We start from the raw sequence: 25,333 nt of genomic DNA on the forward strand, positions 1-25,333 counted from the left end.
AATAAGCATCTTAATCTGGTTTAATCATACTGATGGTTTTTGTATCGACACGAAAATGAACTAGCGAGGTACAAGAACAAGTAATAAAATATAATTAAAATATGTCACAGTATCGCCTTATGATGTATTGCACATGTGGTTAAAATAAATAACTGTGCAATGGTTGATCAAACATCACACAGGTTCTTTGTTTGTTGGTTTGTATTTACTTTTTTGTTGACTGTCATTTCACACATGTGAAGGGCCCCTCTGGCCCCTCTGGCCCCTGGAAATGAATGAATTACTTAATACTTTTTTCTTGTGGCCGTAATTGTTCTAAATGTGATGTCTGTTAGTATGTTGCCATAATATTTCCATCAGTACTACCTGAGTACTGTAGAGTAGCACACAGTACTGTCTGCCTGCTCGGTACCTGGGGAAATAAACACAAGGACCAGCAGGGGCCCAACAACAAATGTTTGCCCCAGAGAAATAGGAGGTTAATTATGTCATAAACATCCATATGTTCACACAAGCCTACACTAATCACCGTGCAGCTGATGTTTTGTGGTTCTGCTGCTGGGTTTCGTGTTTTTAATACGACCCCTCCGACACAGGCAGAGTCCACCGAGTCCAGCTGAGGTGATGCTGCAGCGGCTCAGTCAGCGGTGATGAGCGACGCGAGAAGGGGGACGGTGTTTGACTGTGTGTGTGTGTGTGGCACTCAGTTTTTGAGGAAGTCGACAAACTAAAGAAAATGGACGACGTGTGTGGGGCTACGCCTGATGGCTTTTTACCTGGATCAGCGATGAAAACCTGGATCCGTACGGTGCAGCCGGTGTTGGTGGAGGGGAACCGAGGAGCGACGTATCTGCGCTAAAACAACGGACGCGATGTTAGCTAGTTAGCTTGTTCTTTGATGTTACTTCCCCCGACATTTATCGTTCATGTTGGGGTTATCATATCTGATAGGGCGGCCGAAACGTGTTAGCAGATTTCTTAGTACTTATTTAATTATCGTCAAGTCAAACTGTCAACTTTGCCGGGCGATGTTTGGCGTGTATTTACATTAGTTAGCTGACCTTAGATGTAACGTTAGCTATTAGCGTTAACGGTAGCGGAAAGTAGTAAAGCTAATTTACTACACGTTGGCAGAACAGCAACGTTAATGTATAGTCAGAGTAGCGGTGTATATAGTTTACACAGCAGTGACTTCAAATAACCTGCTCAGTTAGACACTAGCTAAGTCTATTTCAGCGTTAATTATGTCAAGATATTTGCAGTTTTGTCATTTCAAAGGGACAAACTAGTCGAAGTGCACCGTTACCATTCAAAGCATGAAGCTGGAGACAGAAGACGACGCGGTATATTAGCACATTTAGTCATTTGCATCTCTATGAGGCGACGCTGGAATATAATATTTGGATAGATGGAAATGTAATACGGGCTGTCTCAACCATTGGGACTGAGGGATGAGACATGAGAAGACTATATTGTGCCAGTGCTAACACGAGTTTCTCCTAACTTTAATTTTGGACTGAAATGCGTTAAGCTAGGGAGGAGACTTGGCTCAGCTTCAGATGCTCTGTAGTGTAGGTTAGGGGCATTTTTCCACAACAGCCTCATTAAGTGTAACTCATAACTGCCAGACATGCGTCTTTCTTCATTTCTGGCCCTGCTCAGGCCTGCTTTACCCCTTATCCTCGGGCTGTCTCTGGGATTCAGTCTCAGTCTTTTGATGGTGTCCTGGACACAAGGGGATACTGATGACTCCTGTGGAGATGGACTGGGTAATGGCAGGCTGTTCCTGGGCAAAGGAGATTCCCACAGGGACTCGAGGGATGGAGCTGGAGATGATGACTTCCAGCCACGTATCGTGCCGTATCACAAGGACCCAAACAAGCCTCACAAAAAAGTCCTCAGGTGAGTGTGGAAGTAATGTGTTTCCACATGCACAGCAGTGATCTTCACCTTAACCACAATTGATGCTATAAAGAATTGTGTGTGGAAAGTGAACAGTACCTGACTTGAAATATAAAGACAGCTTTGTTAAAGAAGCACCTCATCCCATTACTTTATATCTGGCAGGATTTGGTTTCAGGAGCATGAGACCATGGATTTGCAGTTGTTTTAATAGGCTTAAATTAAAATCGCCCCTGCAGTAATCTAAATGAGTGGGATGTGCACTTTAGCTGCTCTATAGATTATAGATTACAGATTACAGTAGGCAGATCTGTTTGTAAAAATGTGCAGTACAGGTTTGAAGAACCTGCTTACCTTTTAAAGGTTTTTAGTGCTGACAGTTTCATCTTTTAATAGTCTTAGAAACATTGTGTAAATGTATTTAGAGTTTGTTGCAGTCTAAAGTTCTTTTTGAGGTTTATCTTTAACAAAGCTCTCTTTTTTATTTTAGGACTGCAGAGTGATGTATTATATCACCTTTATTATGTTTGTGCCTTGTTGTTCTCATTTTTGTTGTTTCTCTTTCTTCGGCCATTTCTTCAGAACGCGATATATCCACACTGAACTGGGCATCAGAGAGCGACTGCTGGTGGGCGTACTGACCTCTCGGGCCACTCTGAACACACTGGCCGTGGCGGTGAACCGCACCGTTGCCCACCACTTCCACCGGACCTTTTTCTTTACAGGCTTGCGCAGCCCCAAAGTGCCTCATGGAATGACAGTAGTGGCCCACGGCGACGACCGCCCAGTGTGGCTGATGTATGAGACAGTGCGTCACCTCCACGAGCACTACGGCTCAGACTACGACTGGTTCCTATTAGCGCAAGATGACACTTACATGCAAGCAGATCGTCTGTCGGAGCTGGTGGGCCACCTCAGTGCAGGTCAGGACCTGTATATGGGCAGAGCAGAGGAGTTTATTGGTGGGGAAGAGAAGGCACGGTACTGTCACGGAGGTTATGGCTACCTGCTGTCACGCAGTCTGCTGGCCCGCCTGCAGCCCCATCTTGACACCTGCCGTAATGACATTCTCAGTGTGAGACCTGATGAGTGGCTGGGCCGCTGCATTATTGACTACCTGGGTCTCAGCTGTATGGAGGTTCACCAGGTACAAAAACAAAGACTAATGCGTCGACACCAACTGAAACATGTGGAGAAATGTTAAAATGCTGGAATAGATGTGTCCATGTGAATATTAAATAAAATGTTTAAGGTAGCTTTTTGGTTCTTACCTACTGTGTTTGTGTGGTTCTCAGGAAATGACGTACCGTTACTTTGAGCTTGGGAAAAATGCTGATCCAGAGCGTGAAGACAGCGCAGAGTTTAAAAATGCCTTCACCGTTCATCCTGTGTCAGAACCAAATCTCATGTACCGCCTACACAAACGCTTCAGCCAGATTGAGCTAGAGTGGACCTACCTTCAGATCCAACAGCTGCAGGTTTGTAATACTTTGCAGTGCTTTTTCACATCTATAAACAGCTTGTGTGGTGGAACGACATTCACTCAGTTACTGTGGTGACGAGTTCTGTGTAAAAATACATAGTTTGATCTGTTCTCCATCCCACCCACTTTTTGGAGTGAGGTTGAAATTCCCGACTGATACAGTATTCATACATGTCAGCAAGCCAGGACATGGGACGGGGTGTTTTTTGCTGGGACATGAAGTGTTACATTCCAGTGTCATCTTATAAATATGATTTGCTGTAGTGGCCTTGTTATGTTGTTAAAATAGCTGCTAATGATAGTTAATTAGAGATGTTATGACTTGACTTTAAATATGCCTCACACCACAGAGCAATGAAAGATGTCACGAAGGCAAATGTTTACACAATGGAGACAGTGTCCTCTTTTTTTTAAGCTTTGATTTTACATTTGATGGATTTTTCTGTGCGTGTTCATCAGATGCAGATCAACAACTTGAGCGACCTGACACCAGAGGGGAAGGCTGGAGTGACATGGCCTGTTGGAATCAACTCTCCCTTCAAACCTAGAACCCGTTTTGAGGTTATAAACTGGGAGTACTTTACAGAAGAGCATATTTACTCATGCACTGACAACTCTCCGAAGTGTGAGATTAAAGGGGCAGACCGTGCTGATGTCAGTGCAGTTCTGGAGATTGCAGTGGAGCGTCTAAACGAGCTCTACCAGCCTCAGGTGCGCTTCCGTAAACGCCGTCTGCTGAACGGCTACCGGCGCTTTGACCCTACGCGTGGTATGGAGTACGTGCTGGACCTGGCGCTGGAGGCCTACACGCAGAAAGGCCACAATCAAGTCATTGCAAAACGGGTCAACCTGTTGCGTCCTCTAAGCGCAGTTGAGATTATTCCCATGCCTTATGTGACAGAGGCAACACGGGTGCAGGTTATCCTACCTGTCACTGCCCAGGATCAGGACTTTGTCAGCAACTTCCTTGACATGTATGTGATGAACACTCTGGACACGCATGACAATGTTTTACTCACGTTCCTGTTCATATATGATCCATTTGACGCACAGCGAGTCAGCCAGTCAGACGTGTTCGCTGGCATCAAAGCCATGATCGGGGAGGTGGAGAAACGCTACGGAGACGTAAAGATCCCCTGGATCAGTGTGAAGACGGAGGTGCCCTCACAGGTCAAGCTGATGGACATCATCTCCAAGAAGCACCCAGTGGACACGCTGTTTTTTCTCGCCAGCGTTTGGACAGAAGTCAACTCTGACTTCTTGAACCGCTGTAGAATGAACGCCATCAGCAACTGGCAAGTCTTCTTCCCCATCCACTTCCAAGAGTACAACCCTGCTGTCATGTACCGCGACCAGCAGCCCTCCGCTGCCTCGTCTTCTTTTGCCTCAGAGTCACTGCGAGACGGCCACTTTGACCGTCACATCTTTGACGAGGCGTGTTTCTACAACGCCGACTACATGACAGCACGGACCAAGATGGCGGCTGACATCTTAGACAATGAGGAGCTGCTGGAAAGCATGGACGTATACGACATATTTGTTCGGTACTCTGGCCTGCATGTGTTCAGAGCTGTAGAGCCGGCGCTGATCCAGAAATATGTGCGGCGAACGTGCAACCCTCGGTTCAGTGAAGATATCTACCACCGCTGTATGCTCAGCAACCTGGAAGGTCTGGGGTCACGCTCCAATCTCGCCATGGCTCTTTTTGAACAGGAGCAGGCAAACAGCACCTAGAGGCACGAACTAAAGGACACTCACACAGAATAATGTGAATTGTAATATTGTACTTTTGTGATTTATACACTGAAAATCGCACCCTGGTATTTGGACACAGACGCTCAGAGAGAGCAAATGTGTGGCTGCTGGATGCGTATCCTCCAGCTACAAATCTCCCTGCGCACCATAAGAACTTCAGGCTTACAAGTCTATAACTTTGAGTCTGTCATGTCTAGACGAGTTATGAGTCACGGACGTGTCTTCTCACACGCCTCCCTGAATGTGGACGTTCACAGAATACAGAGGTGTTACTTATATTCCCGCTGTTGTGTACTGTAGCCTCACAGGAGCCGAGGAACAATATTTATAACCAATAAATAAAAGTGGTTCTGTCTTGAAGTAATAAAAGAACAAAGGCCTTCATTGTTATTAATTAACTGAGAAGAAAAACTTGAGCCATACATCCTCTGTAGTGAAGATGTTAAACAAAAACTGGAAGCAAGCTGAAGCCACTGGCTGCCTTTTCTATAAGATATGTTGCTTTAACATATTAAAAAGATATGTCTGCTCAGAGCTGTTGGTTTGTTTCTTCTGTAAGTGTAAAAATGACATGAGGCAGGAGTCGCTCCTGGAGGTACACTATCTGTTATCTGCCTGAAGAAAATCTTAATGTGGTAGAAAAATCTCCAGCAGTGATGACGTGCTCCTATTCAGAATAACAAATTGCAATAGTTTTCCCAGTTTGCCTAAAAGCTTTACTGCAGTGAGCAGTTTGTTCCGAAGCAGCCCGCCCCGCCTCGTCTCACACATTAAGTCAGTTCTTCTCCACCCTTACCCAGGCCTCCCTGGGTTTTGGCAAATATTCTGTACACACACATCTTCAGGGAGAAAAATGAACACAGTGCCTGGAGGGAGGGTCGTGTCTGCCTGGCCAAGGCCTGCCGTGGTGTGGGTGGTTAACCTTCACAGCAAGATGGTTGAACAAGCTGAATGGCTCGCTTCACGTAGCCCTCTCCTCCTCCTCCTCCTCTCCTTTTCCAAGTGGGTGAGGCGATTGCACTGAGGCTGCCTAACCTCCCCCACCCACAAAACCTCTGTGTGTGAGGATTTTCTGCTCAGGAGAACAGTGGAGCAGCAGAGTGAAAGAGGCTCTTTCTGAGGCGGGGGCACGGCTGCAGTCGGCAGTTCAGTGTGGAAAGACCTCCGCCCGCTTCTTTGTGGCGAGGCCAGAGAACAATGAAATGTCTGTCTGCCACCTCTGACTGACACCTGGCTCCTGCAGGAAATGTAACCCACCCCTGAGTCTGAGTGTAAAATGAACATGTGGCTGATGCAGGGTATGAAGGCGCTCTCAGTGAAGAAAGCAGAGCGGGATTATTTGCACAATTGGGTGGTGCAATATTTAAGCTATAAGCAGAAACTGTTACAGGTGAAGCATTTTAAAAACTGAGATCTCAGATACCTGTTGGTGGAGTCGGGTTCAGGCTGTTTTGATGATACAGGAAGTGAATCTCTCTGGAAGACCAGTTATTTACATCTAACCTGAAGCTGTGCTATTTCTGTCCTATAATGAGGTTTATAGATCAAGTACCACTTTGTGTGCTAACGTATCGCAGGTTATTCCAAATACTCAATCCCATACTCACCATTTATTAGTTAGGGTTAGGATTATGTTTAGGATCTGCGTCTGCAAATGAACTAATGTTGTTAAATAAACGTATTGGGGTTAAATGTACAATATTAGTGCTTGGAAAAACTGAAGTTAACTGTTTTAGTTCCTCTACTGCAAAACACACGTTAACTTGTGTAATTGTCAAAAAGAAACAAAATTAAATAATTATCTTTGACTTATTTACTGACAACTTCACTGTATACGCATGAAGTTAAAAACCAAAGCACAATAAAGTGTGGAGCTACACAGTGAAGAGGGAGCAGCACATGTGGAGGCAGGTCCCCAGGAATAAGAAACTTAAATAAAATGTTAAATGTGGCAGCAGAGTTTCTGAAGTCACTGGCTCCTTCTTGAAGCAGCTCCTGACTTGTCTCCAGTCTAGGCATGTCTTGAGATGACCTTTTCAAAAACTATCTTATATAATGTGACCTTTTGAAGTGGAGATGCGGGCGACTTGCTTTGTCTTGATCCTTGTGACATTTACTGTAGATATATATTTTCACTGAGTATTAAAAAATATCTGCAGGATCATCACATTTCCAGTTGCCACATTAAGATCTATTTTTTCTGTAAAAACTCAGAAATTAGATCTGACAAAGTCACTGTCACATTATTTTTCTGGGAAGTGGCACATTTCACATCCCAGTGGCGTCAGAGGAGCATTTCTGTTTTTTAAAAAAAAGAAGTTTAGTTCCTTAATAGTTCAGCTGTTCTCTCAGACACAGATGAGCTACGTCAATGAAAATGTTTTGTTTTTTTTTTTTGGAACAAAGCAGAATAAAATCCATATCCATCTGTTGTGTGCATTTAAATGTGAAAAAAGACACTTCAGATATTGTGGCATTTACAAACTTTGGCAAGCGCTTCTTTATTTACATCCAGGCTGTCTCGCAATGTCACAGCTGTTTTCCCTTTTTCTTTTTCTCTTTTTGCAGAATGTAATCACCAAGTGTTGCTCTTCACAGATACACAGCATCATGTATACCGTAATCCTCGTGCCGGTGACCCTCTGACAACAGTGTAAACAGAGACAAAGAGCAGTTCCTACTCTTCAGAAACACATGCAGGGAGTGGGACAAACCTGTCAACAGTATGCCGAGGTTTAGTCACAGGAGACACAGTAGTCTGTTAACATTTTGTCAGATATTCAGGTACAGTGCCGCTCATAGCTGGTCACCCAGGAGTCGCAGCCTCAAGTTTCCTCCACTAGAGGGTGATAGTGATTCAGTGACAACGATGTGAATGCCCTGGCCATTAAAGAAAAATCACTCCAGGTCAGACACAGGACTATATAAGATACTACCAATGACTATTGTTTCTCCTCTAATGAGTGCAATTAACATTATAACTTAGTCCTAGTAACAAAAACACAATTCAGAAAAATCACACCTACAGTTAGTTGCTGGTAGGGCATATCATTTTTGGCAATAAAGTCTCCAGAAGGCATTTTGACAGATGTGACAAATGTTTTTTCTCATCACACAGACTGCTATGCTAACTTTTTTTTTTTTTTATATGTACACGTACTGTCTCATCAGATGTTTAAATGTCCATGAAGCATGCATAGGCCATTGTGAGATCATCCGATGACTTTTCGTATATGCTGGGATAATAAACAGGGTCTCACCCATGACGAAGAGAGTCAAGAGTTACAGCACAGTGCAAAGAAACCCAGAGAAGGTTCCAGCTAGAAACTGACAGCTGGGCAGAAAATCCTTCATCTGACATTACAACATATACATACAGGTCAAGTGTCATTAAAAAAAAGTGTAAAATGAGATCGGTGCAGATTATATCATGTGTTACAGCTACTGAGGTTGAAAGTGAGGGAAGTCTGTCTTTGTTGCAGCTTCTAGCTCCCATGACAGATATGGGATGGACCTAAAATAAACCACCCCGACCCAAGATAGTACACAGAGGAACACTAACATTCCTGCCCTACTAATTCAAAACTCATGGAGCTCCCATACTGCACCATGTAGCTCACCCACCCCTTATCTCCAATCCCCCAAACAAACACACAGATAGTCTGTCGTATACTTTACAGTTGGCCCTCTTAAGGGAAACAAACATATTTACATTCACATCTCTAGAAAAGAAAATGTAACATAAAATGTGACAAAGCTCTCTAAACCTGGGCTCAAGTGTTTATTGCAGTAACAGTTCGGGGTTGTTTGGCTACTGAGGAAAACATTTGGGAGTTAACGGTCTGTGACACTGAATTATTAAGGTCAACCCAACTAAAAAGGATATTTTTGCAATTTTTTTTTTTTTTTTTATCAAACCCAGGTCTGGATTTTTGCCCATTTCTATTTCAGTGATCCTGTTCTCTTCTTCTTGTTGCAACCTTTGGTAACACCTTCATAACATTAACAGGCAAAACACTACACAAGGAGGGAGGCTGTCAATGACTCTGATGAAGTAAATCAGTCAACAAGCCCAACAATTATGGGCATATTTGTCATTTTGCTATGATTAAGGAAAGAAAAGCTCTTGTTATGATGATGAATACTTGTTTTCTCCTCCACAAAAACCCTACACATGCAGCTGTTAATGAAATTTACCTAATACTGACGTAAGATTTGAACAAATCAAGTTACTGGCGACTAAAATGAGACACTGGCAGTTGTTCAAACCTAAAAAAAATGAGTTAAATCCACACCTCTGGTTTATAGATAGCAATAATTCCCTGCAACCACCCGATGTGTCGCACTGTAATCTCAACTTTGCTGGTGTAATTAATCAGTCTTTCAAAAAAATCACTCTCCAAATGAGAACAAATGAAACACACACAGTTACAATCACACCCAAAAAATAATTATAAAAGAGTTTAAAAAAAAGGGAAACATAAAACATGAAACTCATCTACTGACCAGGTCGTGTAGATTTCTGTCGGAAACAATAACAAACTCTCTGAGATGAGAATCTGAACACTGGTGTGTGAGCAGCTGGTTGAGAGTTTGTGTCGACACGGATGAAGGGAGATGTGTGTGTGTGTGTGTGTGTGGGGGGGGTTCTAGTGACATATTTATAAAGCAGAAAGTAGTGATGACGACGGAGGTTTTGTTTACTAGGAAGTGAGTCTGAGGATGTTTGTGGTCCAACAGGTCGACCTTGTGGGGTCAACTATGCAGCTGAATACACGCCGTTAGTGATGATGTCCGTCCTAACCGTCCTGCACAGAGTGGGACAAATATACAGTGGACGCACTGGATGCGCTGACATCTGGCTTCTGTGCAAACACATCGCTGCCGTCAAGTGGAAACCTCCTCTTCTGATTTGAATTTTTTTCTCACAACATCGGGGAAATTTCAGAATTTTGCATTCTTATCATCACTAAGACAAAGACTTTCATAAATGTTTTTTTTTTTTAACATTTTAAGAGGTATACAGTTTCTTCAGACTACAGCGACGGCCTCGCTCACACGCACACGACTCTGAAATCGGATGCAGAGCGGCAGGAGGGCCTTAGTTTAGGTGTTACGGACAGCTAAGGCCTGTTCCAGCTCCTGTCTCCTCTGCTGGATCTGTTGTAGGAAAAGAAAAAGAAAGAAAACACATGAATATATCACCTGGACATCAAGAGGCAGAGCTACAGGAGTGTACAACACACTGAGGTGCCGGTCCCTCACCTTGCAGTAGAAATAGCGGCTAACAGCCTCCTGGGACCAGGGCTCATGATAAAACGCTGCCCTCCTCTCCTCCTCAGGGTTCCCCACCACATCCGTCATTAACTACACTCAATGAGAAAGCACAGTCATTAATGAAATGATAACCATCACTTACTATGTGTTATATGTGACAGTAATGAGTGAATACTGCACTTAAATGACCTGGTTACTAAATCTATGCATGAAGCAGATGGAATAAAGTGACAGTAGATGCTGCCTCCAGACTTTTTATTATTTATTTATTTATTCTTGGTTTCCATGTGTGTCTGTCTGAATTGATCAAAGATAGTGTGGAAATCTATTGATTAGAGTTCAAATCAGAGTTCTTCAAGAGGAATCTAACTGTAATTACTTGCCCATGATTACAGAAACAGGGTTTCTCGTTTAGGTCACATTTAATCAAATAAGCGAACAGTGACCTGGTTACGTAAGTGCATGTGAACACAGTCATTGATAGAGGTGTCGAAGGTTTTACATCGTTTTTATTTTTATTTCTCAAAAACTATATAATATTAATAATGCTAATAATAATCATCATCATTGATGGTTCCCTGATTAGTACATTGACTTTTCATGTAGAGTCACTGTCAGTTCAAAATCTAGCCTCTAGGGGCCGCTAGCTGGGCTTTAGATGTTTAGTTGGGTTTGGGGGTCACGTTTGTTTTTTTTATGTATTGCTTAAGAAATAAATAAGCTTGACTTTGTGATTTCCTAGTGGTTGTGTCACACTCTTGAAGATGTTGACGAAAATGTCACCCAGTTACCACATTTCAACAATCAGGCCTCTGAAACCCTCCCTTCACTGACAGCCAAATAAAAGCAGCAGGATGTTGTTTCAACAAGAATTTAAGATATAAATCGAGTGTGCCCATCTAAATATAAATTGTAGTATCGAACCTTAAGGTCTCGGCTCTGGGATTTGAGCCAGTCCTGGATGTAGCCCTTGGGATCTCTGGAAAAACTGAGCATGAAGTCCCTCTGGATCTTCAGCTGGTTGATGGACTCGATGGTCTCGTGGATCTGAGGGAGAATAATAACATATTGTTCCAGAAGAAAACAAAACACACAAATGTTTGTTCTTCCTCTACTGGTTTAATCGTGACATCACCTCCTCAAAAACAAACTACAGATGAATAATTATTAATTTAAAATAAACAACAAAACCAAATTAGACAAATTCAAGCAAAGCTGGTTCTGGATAAACTCTAACATCAACAAAGTGCTTTCATTTTCTAGTAGCATATACAGTTCCTCAGGTGAGTGTGTCTTTATGGATGTAGAGGAGCAATGTTGAGGGTTGGGGGAGACTGTCTCTGTATTCAGTAGTACTGTATTCAAAGTACGCTTAAGCTAGACACTGCCCCCCCCCCAGAGATGGGATAGGTAGTTTAATCATACTGTCACGATAACAATAGTATCTTTATGCAGGGAAGTGTGCAATAAGTTATCTTTTAAACATTCCTGTGGAACTCCTACCTCAGAAAAATATGCTGTCCAGTCCAGTATTCACCAGTAATTAGACCTTCCAGGTACTATACAGGTGTATTTATACTACAATCCTTGAAATACATTCACTGCTCTCGGTTACTTCTTTCGTGTTTTATATTTTCTACTAATATCTGCTACCTTGTAGAGATCTGTTTTCACTTTTATATGAAAGTAGAATTTTTGGTCATTTGTTGTGCAGGTCTTTTCAGCCATGATTCACAAAACGAACAGGAGTATTTTTTATAGTCGTTGTATATTTATGCCCCACTTCCTGTTCAGTCACAGCAACCTGCTCTTGAGAAAAACGTCAGCAGGAAAAAAAGAATTGCGAGTGGCTGCAAACACTGAGAGCTCCCAGTGTTTGCACTGAAACTTCTGCAATAAAACAACAGTTGTTCTGTGAGGAAGCTCACTTAGCACCTCAGTGTTATATACAGCATCAAAGGAAGATAAAATCAATTTGAAGCGTGTATTTCTGTGATGTTGGCACCTTGTTGTCAAGTGAGGCAATTTCCTGCTGGTTGGCGGTGGACAGGAGGAAGCTGCTCATCTGGCTCTTCAGGGGATCTTCCACCTCCACGTCGATGTCGTAGCAGGCCGTCTTCTTCTGGTCGTTGGGGTCCACACTTACAGAGAGAAAGAATAAAAAAAGAAAGAAAGAAAGAGATTAATGAACCTGAAATGTTAGAGGTAAACTTACAATAAAATGTTTTAAGTGCAGGACATTAGATCTTGATTATAATTAAAAGCACACATTCATTTAAGCAGAAGTGGTAAGTTAGAAAATCATTACAGCACCTATACAGAGACAGTTCAATAAATCCTGGAAGTCATCACTTGGTGCCTGCAGGGCTGCTGATCCATAAAACCTTTTGTCCGCTAATTAAATGTTTCCTGCTTTTCTTTTGTAGTGAATTATAAAAGTCATACACAGTAGTACATTTGTTTTACAAAGTCACAAAAACATGAATCAGGCTTTGTCTTATTTTATAAAATAATATAATATATAATATAATCTATTTTTCTCACACTGTGGTTCAGTATTGGTGAATTTAATTGTATAATATTTTAATGTGATGTTTAATAAAAGTTAATCAAATTAAATGTATTCATTAAAAAAATTGCACTTATGCAGACCCAAGGTCATCTGCCAAAACACACTTGCTTGATTAAAGAATTAAAATGAGTGGTTTCAAGAGAATAAAGTCAGAGTTTAATTAGGACTGATGAAATTGAAACATACACCGATCAGCAGCTCTTCTGTGGGATCGGAACAGAAACACTTCACCTAGTGTTTTTTAAAATGCTCTGACTCTCAACTTGGCCTTCGTCAAATTCACTCACATCCTAACATTTGCTCTTTTTTCCTGCTGGCAACACGTTGACTTAAAGAACTGACTGTTCACTTGCTGACTATATATCGATAGTCTTTGACAGGTGCCGTGGTAACAAGATAAACCTGTCAGTGCTTTAGAGAGTAAATAATAAACCTGATACTAGATTTATATTCAGTTTACCATAATAGATTGTAGCATTTCATCACAGCAGCTTCTGGCCTGCATGTCAGTAGATAAGTAGGAAGGAAAACAGGAAACGGTGTCTTTGTTCAGGTCTCTGCACAGTAATGTCTTCTGTTATAACACCTGACAGTGTCTGACTTCTGTAGGCTGGAGTATACTCAGTTACACTAAGATATCTCACTTATCATCCCCTCATATATTAGTCACGGTCTGCTTTGCCCTGGAAAGATGTTTTTTAGTGTCTAATTCCTGCAGCCTTTACTGATGCACTCTTTATTTTCTCAGCACAGCTCTCATGCACTGACAGATGTACAGATGTACTATTAGCACTTTCTAAATTAAATGTGTTCATGTTGTAGTTTGCAGATTTCTGGCAGCAACACTTTTGTGAATGAATCTTTTCCACAACTGAAGCGAAAAAGGAGCCTTTCCATGCATTATCAGGCATGTTGATTTTGCTAATGATCAAATCTTACAAACGTGCAGCTTCTCGTGAACAGACTGTGTTCATTAGTTTGAAACAACCCATTTACGACGAGTTTGTGCAGTTAAGAGAGTTTGGTGAATGTGATTTACAACAACAAGTAAAAATGTTTCAGGCCACGTCTGAAAAATAGTTTTTTTTTAACCTAAATGAGTGTGATTAAATGTAGTAATCACAAGCATCTACCTGATAACGTGGTTGATGACGATGGGGTCAGGGGGTAAAAGGAGGTTGGTGAGACGCTGGGGGATCTCAGAGAACTTCAGTCGAGGGCAGTCGAAAATCTGTGATGGAAAGTGAAAGTCTATGAGAAAATGACCTTTCAAGTACAAGCTGCAGCATATGGATGGAAAAAAACATCTGATTGTTCTGTTTAGTTTTATGTATGAGCCGTATTGTTGTATTTGCAGAAAATACTGAATTTATTTTGAAACTCTGGGGTGAGACAGCACATTTGTTTCTTTTATTTAGGTTTGCCTGAAATAGATGTTTTCCTCTGATTGGACTTGAATAAGACTGAGTAGAGTTTGTATCATTTAATTACCTGCAGTGGTCGATACAGGTATTTTCATATAAACTGTATTTCCAGTCATACTGACACTGTTTATGCAACTGCCGCATGATCTCTAGCACAGAGAGTCCCATACCTGTTGGAAGTACTTGTCACAGTTGATGTACTCCTTGTCATGGGAGTCCTGCAGCTTGTTTGTCTTGACGTACTGCCAGAGGGCCTGAATGATGCAGGAGCGAGTCTGAGTGTGAATGCCAAGCAGGCGAGCAAGGCGAGGGTCCAGCTTAAACTGGGGAGGCTGCGGGAGACGATTTAATCACATTACAACACTTTTTACAAACGCCTACCTCAGAGCTTTTACATCAGCTCCCTCACATCTGACATCCTTATCGTGTTCCCCCGGCTTGAAGATGAATGTCACGTTTGAAATGGAGCCTTAAATGCACTATAGTGTTTCTGTGGCGCGGTGGTTATCAGTGATGTGAGGCCTGCAGGTTGTCACTACAACAGCTGATTTCATGCCATGGATTAGTCACACAGTTGTAACAGAGGAGAGTCTATTTCTGGACGGAGCTGTGAGTTGTCATGAGACTGTGTGGCACCTTTACCTGGTAGTCCAGCATCAGCAGCAGAGTGCAGCGCACGCTCACGTCTCCCGGCCTCTTCACCTGGAAGCCGTCCGTCTCCTGGGTGGTGGGTGTACGGTGCCACTGGAAGAGCAAGCACAGAGCACCACACACTGACTACACACCTCACACATCAGGTTATCCAAACTGAACGGTAATTTGATATATTCGTCATATCATTATCCGGTTGTTCACAGTTTGATGATCAGAATCTCACATTGTCACATTAACATCATGTCGAATGACACCCCTGCAGCCCTGATGAGCCAGATGACGTTGTAGCATCAGCACAGTGACTCTACAGACGGCAACAGTCAACCACTTAGTTCAGAACCAAACATCTTAACAACTATGAACAGGCACGAAATTTTATACACTCATAGTCCAAAGGATGAATCCCACTGACTTTGGTGATTCCTGACTTTTCCTGTCATGTCACCATGAGGTTCACATTTGTGGTTGTGACTAAAAAAGTTCAACAATGATGGACTGCAATAAAAGTTGGTAAAGATGTTGTTTCCCCGAGGATTGCTGCCAGCTGACAAAGAAATGACATTCCCACAGAGGGGGTTTTCATGCTGTCATGAATAGATCTTTTCCTAAGTGGAAGTGAACGCCAAAGTCTTTGTACAAAAATGTATTAAAATGTGCATCCAATCTAAAGGTAACTCGAGGCCTAGACTGTCAACAGACGAAGACAGAAAAATAATTTCACACTAAAAATAATTTTTAAGATGTGAAACCAAGGTTCAGGGGCTTTAAGGAAACTCACGACTGCCAGGAGCTGAAGATTTGGCACAATTAACAAATATAAATATATCAAACCAAATATTTTTTTAACAAGTGTGAAAACACCTACAACTTAGAGATCTTGACCGAGTTAAGCCTGTGGTTTTGTGAGAGGTTAACCTTCTGCAAAATAGCCATGCATGGTGTGCTGGCAAACCGAGATAGCTAAAGGTTAACCATGTGATCGTGTAGCTGAATGTTATCACGCTCAAGATCACACAATCAGACTTCTTAGAGTGAAATAACAGAGAAACTAAATATTAGCCCAGCCAAATACAACTATGACCACGTCAGTGTTTCAGTCTTTGTTTTCAGATACAGAAGTAGCTACATTTCCTGCACACTGAATGCAGCGCAATACAGTCGTGGCCAAAAAGACTGAAGCCAGTTAATCTGAAGTCAGACACATTTTAAAGAACAGCCCACGGCAACAAAAGTTATTTTTTATTATTTAGAGAGATTTAATCCTGAGCATGAGTGATACCATTCTTTATAAATCCATAGACATGTTCTGCTTTTATTCACAGGGGGTATGTTTCTCTACCACCTGCTTTAAAATACTGCACGTCAGGGGACGTATTTGACCAGTTGCAGACTCCTGTGTTTGGGATTTGTGTTTTGAGACTAGGAGTCATCTTTTCATTATCCATCTATACAGACTGACTTCATGCACTGTCTGATCAATCATGAAGCACAAATGTCCGCCTTTAATTCCTCTGCCAAGTTAGAAGCACTTTCCGTCTGTTCATGCTCGTGGTGTCATTTTTCTAGGACAGCCACCACACCTTCTGTTAATGTAGTTATATCCCTTCAAACACATCGTAACCACTGCTGCAGCTGTATTTCAGCTTATGTTCAGTAGTAGTTTACTGATGCCGTGGTAGCATCAAGTCTTTCTTCCTTGTTCAGTCAAATCTTTACCATGTGGAGCCATGTTGCATTAAACAACCTCGGGCAAAATATGTGCTTTTAATCAGAATCAAGATCAAATATCCTAAACTTCAACTTGAAACATTATTGTAAGATGGTACAAATTTGAATCATTCAACATTTTTGAAACACTGACATCAGTAATGTTGAACGGTATATTAGAGCCTTCTCTTTATCCTACTGCCGATGTTGTTTACATATCAATTTAATCTTAGGTGCTCGGAAACTGAACAGAAAACACTTTAACCACCCTCTCTTCAGTACAGTGGATTGCAGTAAGTTGGCATATAATACAGAGTAAGGTTTTCCTTCAACCAATGGCTGACTCAGAACAGAATAAGTACTGATTGTGCCTCAAGGTAGAGAAAAAAATTCTTTTGATGAAAAATCATTCATAGCAAAACACCTGAGTGCCTTTCTAAAATACCTCTTAAAAAGAGGAACCTTGAGAAGTCATAATTTTCACTCTCAAACTCCTAAAGTGGATTTTTTTTAAGTCAATGCATTTAGTGAAGATACAAAGTGAAGGGCAGCTAATGGTTGTTTTTAATATATTCTTTTCTTACAGTTCTGCACCTGCATGTTAAAACAACCATGCATTACTGAAAAAAAGACTCCTGTTGTTAAAGAAAATCAATTTAGTAGAAAAATAAAAAGTACAGTCTACTCTGTCACCTTTTTTTTATTTTCTATTTTTTATTTATCCGTTGAGGACATACAGCAAAAATGAGCAGGTTAGTTTGAGTCCATTGATTGAAGCTCGAGGTTTAACCAGACTTCACTAAATAACAATTTTAAATCTCTCCTGTGCACAATGAAGAGGTCGTCACTGACCCTCACTGAACTGCTGAACACTGATTCACTGATTTGTGCAGCATACAAACTGCTTTCTTACCAGTAGATGTAATCTGAAATAGAAGAGGCAAACTATTCAAATGTGAATGTCATCAAATTAGTGAAAAAAGCGCAGAGCGTGAACTTGTGCTGGATGCTGGACTTGTGTCTAATAGCAGTGCAGAGTACCCGGCTTCCTTGGGTTCTCTGGTAGGCGTACTGGAAGGTGCTACGACCGGAAACTCTACTAGGGGATTTCAAAGCCAACGTGGGCAATGACAGCGACACCTGGAGGGGCGTGATTGTGAGGAACAGACTCCACGATGTGAACCCGAGTGGGGTTTTGTTATTGAACCTGTGCTAGTCACAGCTTGCCCATAATAAACACCTTGTTCAAACATAAGGGTGTCCATCGTGGCACCAGGGCACCCTAGGTTGGAGATTGATGATCGACTTTGTGATAATGTCATCTGATCCATATGTGTTCCACACTCGGGTGAAGGGTATTTTTGTTCATTATTTTCATAGACGCAGCCAGGGGGCAAGGGCGAGTCCAGTTTGAGGACCACAGGATTTCATCCCTGCCTTTTGCACATTATGTTGTCCTATTGGCCTCATCAAGCCAAGAGTCTGGTTCAACTTCAACAAGTGAAATCAAAAGGCTCATGACAAACACAGTGAAATATAAGAAGATGAAGGCGTGGATTTGGCTGTATTAAGTCTAGCGACAGATGTTAATGATAAGTAAAATGTTGAAAGAAGCTGTGTTATTTACAACTTTCTGCACCGTATTTAGCCTGCTAGCAATGTTAGCACCAGCAGTTTATGATTACAACTTTACCCACTCTCTTTCCTGTTCTGCCTGCTTTTCATCACAGGAATAAACTTGTCTACAGTGGATTTACAGCCTGTGGTGGACTGTACAGATTTTAGGTTATTTAACATATGACAAGCCTATAAATTATTGATTATGTATAATTTATATCAGTACAACCAAAGAGTCACATAACTTAATTTTAAAGGGCTCACAGACGTAACAAATTATAAGTACTACTAAATTTTTCTCATATTTTTTTTTTACCTAAGTAGGTATTTGAATATTTCTTAAATGAATATTTTAACCCTGGTGCATTGGTACTACTGTACTTTAAGTAAAGGGTCAGATCACATGGAGGATGAGCCCCTCCTTCTGTGAACTTACCTCGACCAGGTGGTTGTCAGGACCATACAGGTCTTTGTCCAGCTCGATCACTAGGCTCTTGAAAAATGAAGAGAACTTCTTCTTCTGTTTCCCTGGCTGCAGAGCAGACAGATACATCAGTCAGTTGATGTCTAAAATCAGGTGCCCATCAAACTCATAAAAGCGAGAACACAAATGCAAACACTTGCCTGTGTCTTTACTTATTGCAACATTGGTCATCAAAAACCCACAAGAGCCCAAGTGAGATCAGAAAGTGAAACACTAGACATACTCAAGCTCCACTTCCTTCGAGCTCAACCAGAAATATTTGTGGTTTATGAAACCTAAATGCTTCCTACCGCTGTGAAATGACGGCCTTGCCCCGGACTGCTGAAAACATCAGAGCTTTTTAAAGCAAAGCTTACGGCGCACAAACAAATGTGAGATCATTCTGCTTTTCATGCTGTATCTACACTCTGTCCAAGCACTCTTCACTAGATCAATCACTCATTTTAAATTCTAAGACAGCCAATACTCGTCTGTCCAACGCCATTTGAGAAAATCATTACCGAGCACGACTGCGGGCAAAAAACAACCCAGAGCAGCTCCAGGATCAAAGAGCAGCACAGTTTTATATTAAATAAAGAGACTATGATCTTAGTTAATTCACAATGAATTCATTCACCAAATACTACAACCCAGAGCAGATTAACATCACAAAGACTTTATTATTTATACATTCATGAAATAAGAAATATAATATTTACTGTGCAACAAAACTTACATCATCCAGCAATTTCCCCTCTACTCGCAGCTCCCATGATGCAATGCTGCCATCTGAGTCGTCGGCGTCAGGTCTGGCAGGGTTGAAGGTATTGGATATGTAAAGCCTCAGTTTACGCTTTTGCTGCTGACACAAGGGCACATTAAAAATCGCAGTTTAAAGCAAAATTTCACCAGATTTGTTTAGTAAAATGTCATGTTGCTGGTGCCTCGTGGTGACTGGTTCAACGTAACAGCTGAAATGTTTCAATAAAACAACAATAATAAAGTGAAATTACTCTTCAGCCTCAAAACAACATGTCTTCTGAACTATGAACCCAAAGCTCCAAATAGTACCATAGTTCTTAACATATGTATAATGTGTTTAAGAATGTAAATAGTGTCATTTTCTTTCTAATTTTGAATCGACACCCGTGAGTCATGATTTATTTTCCTAACCTTCATCGGTCTCTTCAGTGCTTCCTGGATATCCACACGTTTCCGCATGATGGTCTGGTCCAGTTTGCGCTCAAACGCCAACAGATCCATGTAGGCCTGAGACTCAGGGACCAACTCACGAATCTGCTCAGGGGGCAGAGGACAATGTGATGTACAAATCGCTCTTGATTGAAATGGGCAATGTTTTTCTCAGTCCCTGTACAACGTCGTACAGGCCTTATAATTATTGTGAATAAAAAGCTGTCAAGTCTAAAAGCTGCACCTGTTGAAGTACTGAAGCAAGAAGATCATATCTGAAGATTGGTAAAAAAATAAATATATTGTGGTGGAATTCAGTTCAAAGTGGTCCACAGACATTTATGCAAAACCAAATTGCAAAGATATATCGAGCACCTGATGGTATTTTGTGACAGATGTAAATATTCACCTGCAGTATTTCTCTATACACTTTATCAAGCAGACAACACAATATTGCACTGCAGGGCTTATCCTTCAATATTAACCAGAAGATTAACTTAACTGGACATAATCCTCCTCCTCACTCCATTAAATACTTAAATATATATTTTTCTCCCTAGTTTTGGTAGATTAGATTACGTTGACAGAGTTGGCATGGTAAATGCATCCAAGTGTGGCAGATAAGTTTTTCTGTTTGGTTTTGTGTTTTTATTTTTGTTGGGAAAAAAGAAACGTAAAGAAACGAAAAGAACCTTTTCATTTCCAACGATGAATATTACAGTAGTTATGAAAGGAATAAATAAAGTTGAAACTAATTATTCTCTAGTTCAGAAAAGCGTCAATCTGCTCACTAACTTAAAAGATTAAAAAGGCAGATTTTCTTCTAGTCTTAAGACGACTTGAAGACGCAGCCGTCTGTCATCTCTCGGTGCTTGTACGGGTCCACTATGTTGTTTCAAGGAACATTATAGCTGCTCTCATCTTTACTGTAACTTCCACTTTTAGCAGTTTTAACAATGAAACGACGTTTATTTTTAGTTACTCTTAAAAACATCTTTTTTTAAATTTTTTATCTTTATTATTACTAGATACGATAACAATATACAGTAGATTACAATATAGCTAATGTAGCTCAGTGACAACAAAAGATAACAACATGGACTAAGACTAACCAGACAAATCCAAACTGCAAACATCATTAGCCACATTATGTCCTCCACTGCAACTTGGAGATAATTTAATCTAATGGTAACATTATTTAATATTAAGGATCCAGTTGCGTTGGAATAAATACTAAAATACAAATTTTTAGGTACAAACGAAGTGGAAAATAAATTGAGCTAGTTAGTAGCTGTAGTTTAGTGACAACATTAGTAAACAATTAGCCTTTGCAACATTAGCTTTTATCAACTGGAAAGCATCATCAATACTTACAGTAGATTCAAATTATTACAGTACATGAAGGAGATTTAAATGCAGCAGATAAAATCTGCTCTACCTCCAAATATTTCTTCTTCTTCTTTTACTTTTAGCACAGTGATGAAAGGAAATATAAAAATGAGATGCGCAGATGCACAGTGTGCAGCCAACCAGCCAAGACTCAGACATTACCATACTGGCGATGAAAGTCTTCAGAGCATCAAGGACTGCTGCTTACCAAACTGTGCACACACACTCCTACAGTGCACTCCTTTTCCTCCCTCCCTCTTCTCTCCTCTTTCATGTTTCTTTCTAAATGGCTGCCTTCATTGTTCCCGCTCATTCCTTCTCTATCTCCTCTCTCACGGAGATGCCTAGCAGACGTGTGGACATTCCCTGTCCCTGACTCATAATTGTGGAGTGGCGCCCCAGCCTAGTGCCTATTGCTATCTCCCTGTCTGGGTTATGGTAGGGGATAAGACCAGTCTCCGGACCCCCTGGATTCACTGTGAAAGCCCTCTGTGTACCGGCCAGGACGTGTTGAGGTGATGGCGGGACACAGGGTCGAAGGCTGACGCCACGGGATGAAAATATTGGACAGACTCACCTGTGGCCACATTGTAATTCCTCTTGTGGTTCTACTTGAAGTTGCACCTTTGCCATATCAACCATCCAATAAACAGAATGAAACCCTAAAACCTCCTGACTGCTTTCCTCATCCCCTCTCATCTCATTTGGAAACAGCAAATAATCATCTGGCCCTCTGCGCCTTCCAAGAACCCCTGACATCAAAAACCGACCAGGATTTTTCTGTTCTGCAGACAAAAGATAAACACACACACACAAAAAACGGAGCAGCAAAGGTAAAAATATGCAGCCTCACCCTTTGCGGAAGAATCTTGTCTGCCATTTTCCTTCTCTTAGCACTAGAGAGAGGGAGAGAAAGACAGAGAGAAAGAGGAAAAAGAGAGCATGTTACTATGGTGACTGATAGCGTAGCACCCAGGCCATCTGCTAAAATGCTGGGCCATATCCAGCACCCCAGCATCCCAGCTGTGTGTGTGTGTGTGTGTGTAGGTTGTTTGTGCAAATGTGTGCGTATGCGCTCATGTGTTGGTGTGTTCTCTGAAATGCAGCGGTCCACCTGGAGAGCGAGAGCCTCTAACAGCCAAAAAAGTGTCACATCACACATCTCCTGCCTGACATGCAGTCGCTGCACTCATGCACACACACACACACACACACACACACACACACACACACACACACTCTGCAGAATCACTGGGGCCGCTGCAGCAGGACTCGACTGGTGACAGGATGTGTGTTCAAGAGCTTTTAGGAATGCAGAGTCTTCAGGATTTTCAGCAAGTGTGTAGATATTTTCATTCATGAATCTGCGGCATTTCCTGCTGTGTGAGAACATTTGTTCACCAATCTGACCGAGGAGAGACTAAGAACAATAACACAATCTGAGCCAGGTTGGTAGCTTTGTCAGATCTTAATAGTTGGCAATAATTTCGAAAGCACTTTATCACTCTTCTCTGTTCAGATATTCTTCAATAATTTCATTGACATATGCGGACACCTGTGAGTAAATTCATGCAAGTGTGCTATTGCTGGAGCCCACAGAAGGGCACTGTCTAAAAACATAGAGACGGCACTACACTGCAAAAAGAGCAATTAAAAAATAACTTATTTTAGGAATGATTTAATTACTCATCAAAGATACAGTAAATAAGCTCGTCTCGTGGGCGTCGCAGCCTCCTGGTGAAGCTGGAGAAGTCTAAACAAGTTGTCAGAGTCTTCTCTGCACTCCTGTTTTAAGATATTAACTGATGTCTAGTCACCGAGACTTCTCTACCCATTGAAATCAACACTTTGACATTTTGTAAAAACATTGTGATTTGCTTTCTGACTAGGAGTTAGATAAGAAGTTTGACACCGCTCTCCTTGACACCCTAAATACAGTATAAGGTTGCAGCATAAAGAATGATGAAGAATGGGAAACAGATTAACTAGTAAGGTTGAATGATTTAGGAAAATAACCAAATGCAATTATGTTTACATCAATATTGCAATTCTGTATGCACTTGTTTAGGTTCCCTTTTTCTTTATTTTTCACTACGCTCTCTGCAGCTCTCTACAGCGACAGCATTGCAGTGAGGCTGACGTGTGGACATGCCATACTACTTGTTCAGTATCTCACCAAGGTCTTAAATGTGGCCTCACTGACTGTGTTGAGTTACATCATGTCTTTTCCTTTAAACCTGGCTTTCACTCGAGTAATCTGCCAGCAGTGTTTCGACTCTCATTCATTTGTGGTGAGAGTCACAAACGCCTGTCCTGCTTGTTTTTGTCCTTCTGGTCTGTTTCTTGAACTTTTTTCATCCGCTGTCTCTGATGTGTTTCTTCCATCCACAAGGATTTTAATGTTCAATGTCGTGTTGCAATTTTTCTTTTCTTATAAATAAATTGCTCATTTCTAATTTTCTTCTCCACATAAAGGAAAATGAGCCATCTCCCTTACATTATCTCCAGGATGACTGTCTCACCCTTTTCTCCCAGTGAACTTTAGAAGAAACATATCAGACAAATATTAATAAAATTTGGGATGAAACGAGAATCTTAATTTTAGTAGAAGAAGTAGTAGGAGTTCAGAAAGATTTTCCTCTGGGAACTGCTGCATATACCTGGCCATGTACCTTGAATTTAGCTTCATTTATGTCATTCCTATATCGTCTGTATCCTGTTTACTGTTGAACATATTCTGTTCTGTTCTTATCAATAACTGGAAACAGTTTAATATTCTTGTCCTACTTCTTTGTGAGTCTTGTTTTTATGATTGCTCCATGGCATAATTTGATCACTAACCATATAAAGTTGTCTGTTCTACTTCATTTTGGGGGAATTATCATTCACATAAATGTCTTACATACATAAAATCAAGAATTTCAAGACTAAATTAATACTAAAGAATATCTTTCTATAGCAAAGCTCTCGATGAGTAATAGTCTACAGCAGCCTACACTACAGGATGTGGATACTGGACAGCGACCAGCACTAAAATCCTGATGCAACAGGACGAGGAAGAGAATTAAACAGTGCTATAATGATTAATTAATTCTAATTTAAGCATTTCTATTGTATCACCTGTGCTGTAAATCTAATTCAATATAATTTCAATTCTAAATTCATTCAGATTAAGCCACTATGATTTTATAGTAAAACCTCTGTGTTTCCCCTCAAGGAGAAATCTGCCGTTTGTTGGTTCATGACACGTACGACACTCCTGGGCCACAAGTAAATTTTGAAAAATTGACACCAATTCTCTTAAATTGCTCATATATGGAAATTAAGAACTAATCTTTTCATATAAGTAGTTCTTTCATGAGGCCCACAGTGTTCTGCATACTTGGACAGTGGCTTCACTCTTTGTACTGTATGCTACTTGCACCTTCAAACACTTCAAAAGCTCATTAATTAACACGTTTTATCTTCTTTATTTAATCCAAACACAAGTTACTAACTATTGCTCCTGTTTTCAGTCTTTATGCTTAGCTGACTTGCTGGTAGCACATAACTCTAGGTAGGACAGTAACTAGGGAAATTTCTCAAATTTGTAACTGTTGATCTGCAACTTGAATAATCTGATGTTCACTAGTTCAGATTATCTAGTCACTTACGCCCACTGTATTTTCATTCAATAGTAAGAGTTGGAGTTCACTGTATCTGTAGTTTCATCTTGCAATAATCTGTAATAGTCTGTGTGTCCATGTACAAACTCAGTTGAGAAGACACAGTAACCAAATGGCAATCTGGTTCATGGAAGCCAATTATTTTTATGCCTAAAAAATCAAGGTGCTAAATAATGAACACCACTGCCCACAACCACATAATATAACCACAGCTGTTCCAGGGATAAATATTTC

At 41.1% G+C, this 25,333-nt stretch overlaps 2 protein-coding genes across 6 annotated transcripts in view; one reads left to right on the plus strand and one right to left on the minus strand.

The window, feature by feature from the left end:
• The first annotated feature begins 629 nt into the window (after positions 1-629).
• Positions 630-5,667, plus strand: chpf2 (chondroitin polymerizing factor 2). Its single transcript, XM_026363916.1, has 4 exons — positions 630-1,902; positions 2,485-3,049; positions 3,198-3,380; positions 3,845-5,667. The coding sequence occupies exons 1-4, from the start codon at positions 1,631-1,633 to the stop codon at positions 5,117-5,119; spliced, it is 2,295 nt and encodes a 764-aa protein (XP_026219701.1). The 5' UTR covers positions 630-1,630; the 3' UTR covers positions 5,120-5,667.
• A 2,505-nt stretch (positions 5,668-8,172) lies between these two features.
• The window catches only part of smarcd3b (SWI/SNF related, matrix associated, actin dependent regulator of chromatin, subfamily d, member 3b), a 40,166-nt gene continuing 23,005 nt past the window's right edge, over positions 8,173-25,333 (minus strand). For 3 of the 5 annotated variants that reach the window (XM_026363213.1, XM_026363211.1, XM_026363214.1), the window contains 11 exons: positions 22,288-22,330; positions 20,028-20,150; positions 19,591-19,716; positions 18,828-18,923; positions 15,056-15,157; positions 14,584-14,745; positions 14,123-14,220; positions 12,423-12,558; positions 11,342-11,464; positions 10,406-10,507; positions 8,173-10,300 (listed from right to left, as the gene is read on the minus strand). In XM_026363213.1, the coding sequence (XP_026218998.1) occupies positions 10,247-10,300; positions 10,406-10,507; positions 11,342-11,464; positions 12,423-12,558; positions 14,123-14,220; positions 14,584-14,745; positions 15,056-15,157; positions 18,828-18,923; positions 19,591-19,716; positions 20,028-20,150; positions 22,288-22,330 (1,165 nt within the window). In that variant the 3' untranslated portion in view covers positions 8,173-10,246. The remainder of the gene's footprint in view (positions 10,301-10,405; positions 10,508-11,341; positions 11,465-12,422; positions 12,559-14,122; positions 14,221-14,583; positions 14,746-15,055; positions 15,158-18,827; positions 18,924-19,590; positions 19,717-20,027; positions 20,151-22,287; positions 22,331-25,333) is intronic. The other 2 variants (XM_026363212.1, XM_026363215.1) reach the window with 1 other exon arrangement.

This window comes from Anabas testudineus, chromosome 2 (assembly GCF_900324465.2).
Source record: "Anabas testudineus chromosome 2, fAnaTes1.2, whole genome shotgun sequence".
Taxonomy (NCBI): domain Eukaryota; kingdom Metazoa; phylum Chordata; class Actinopteri; order Anabantiformes; family Anabantidae; genus Anabas; species Anabas testudineus.

Bases quoted from the DNA above. Each gene is read 5' to 3' on its own strand.
- chpf2 (XM_026363916.1), top strand. From the start codon at position 1,631: ATGCGTCTTTCTTCATTTCTGGCCCTGCTCAGGCCTGCTTTACCCCTT. The intron at 3,050-3,197 runs GTACAAAAACAA...TGTGGTTCTCAG, and splicing joins GCTGTATGGAGGTTCACCAG to GAAATGACGTACCGTTACTT. The intron at 3,381-3,844 runs GTTTGTAATACT...CGTGTTCATCAG, and splicing joins TTCAGATCCAACAGCTGCAG to ATGCAGATCAACAACTTGAG.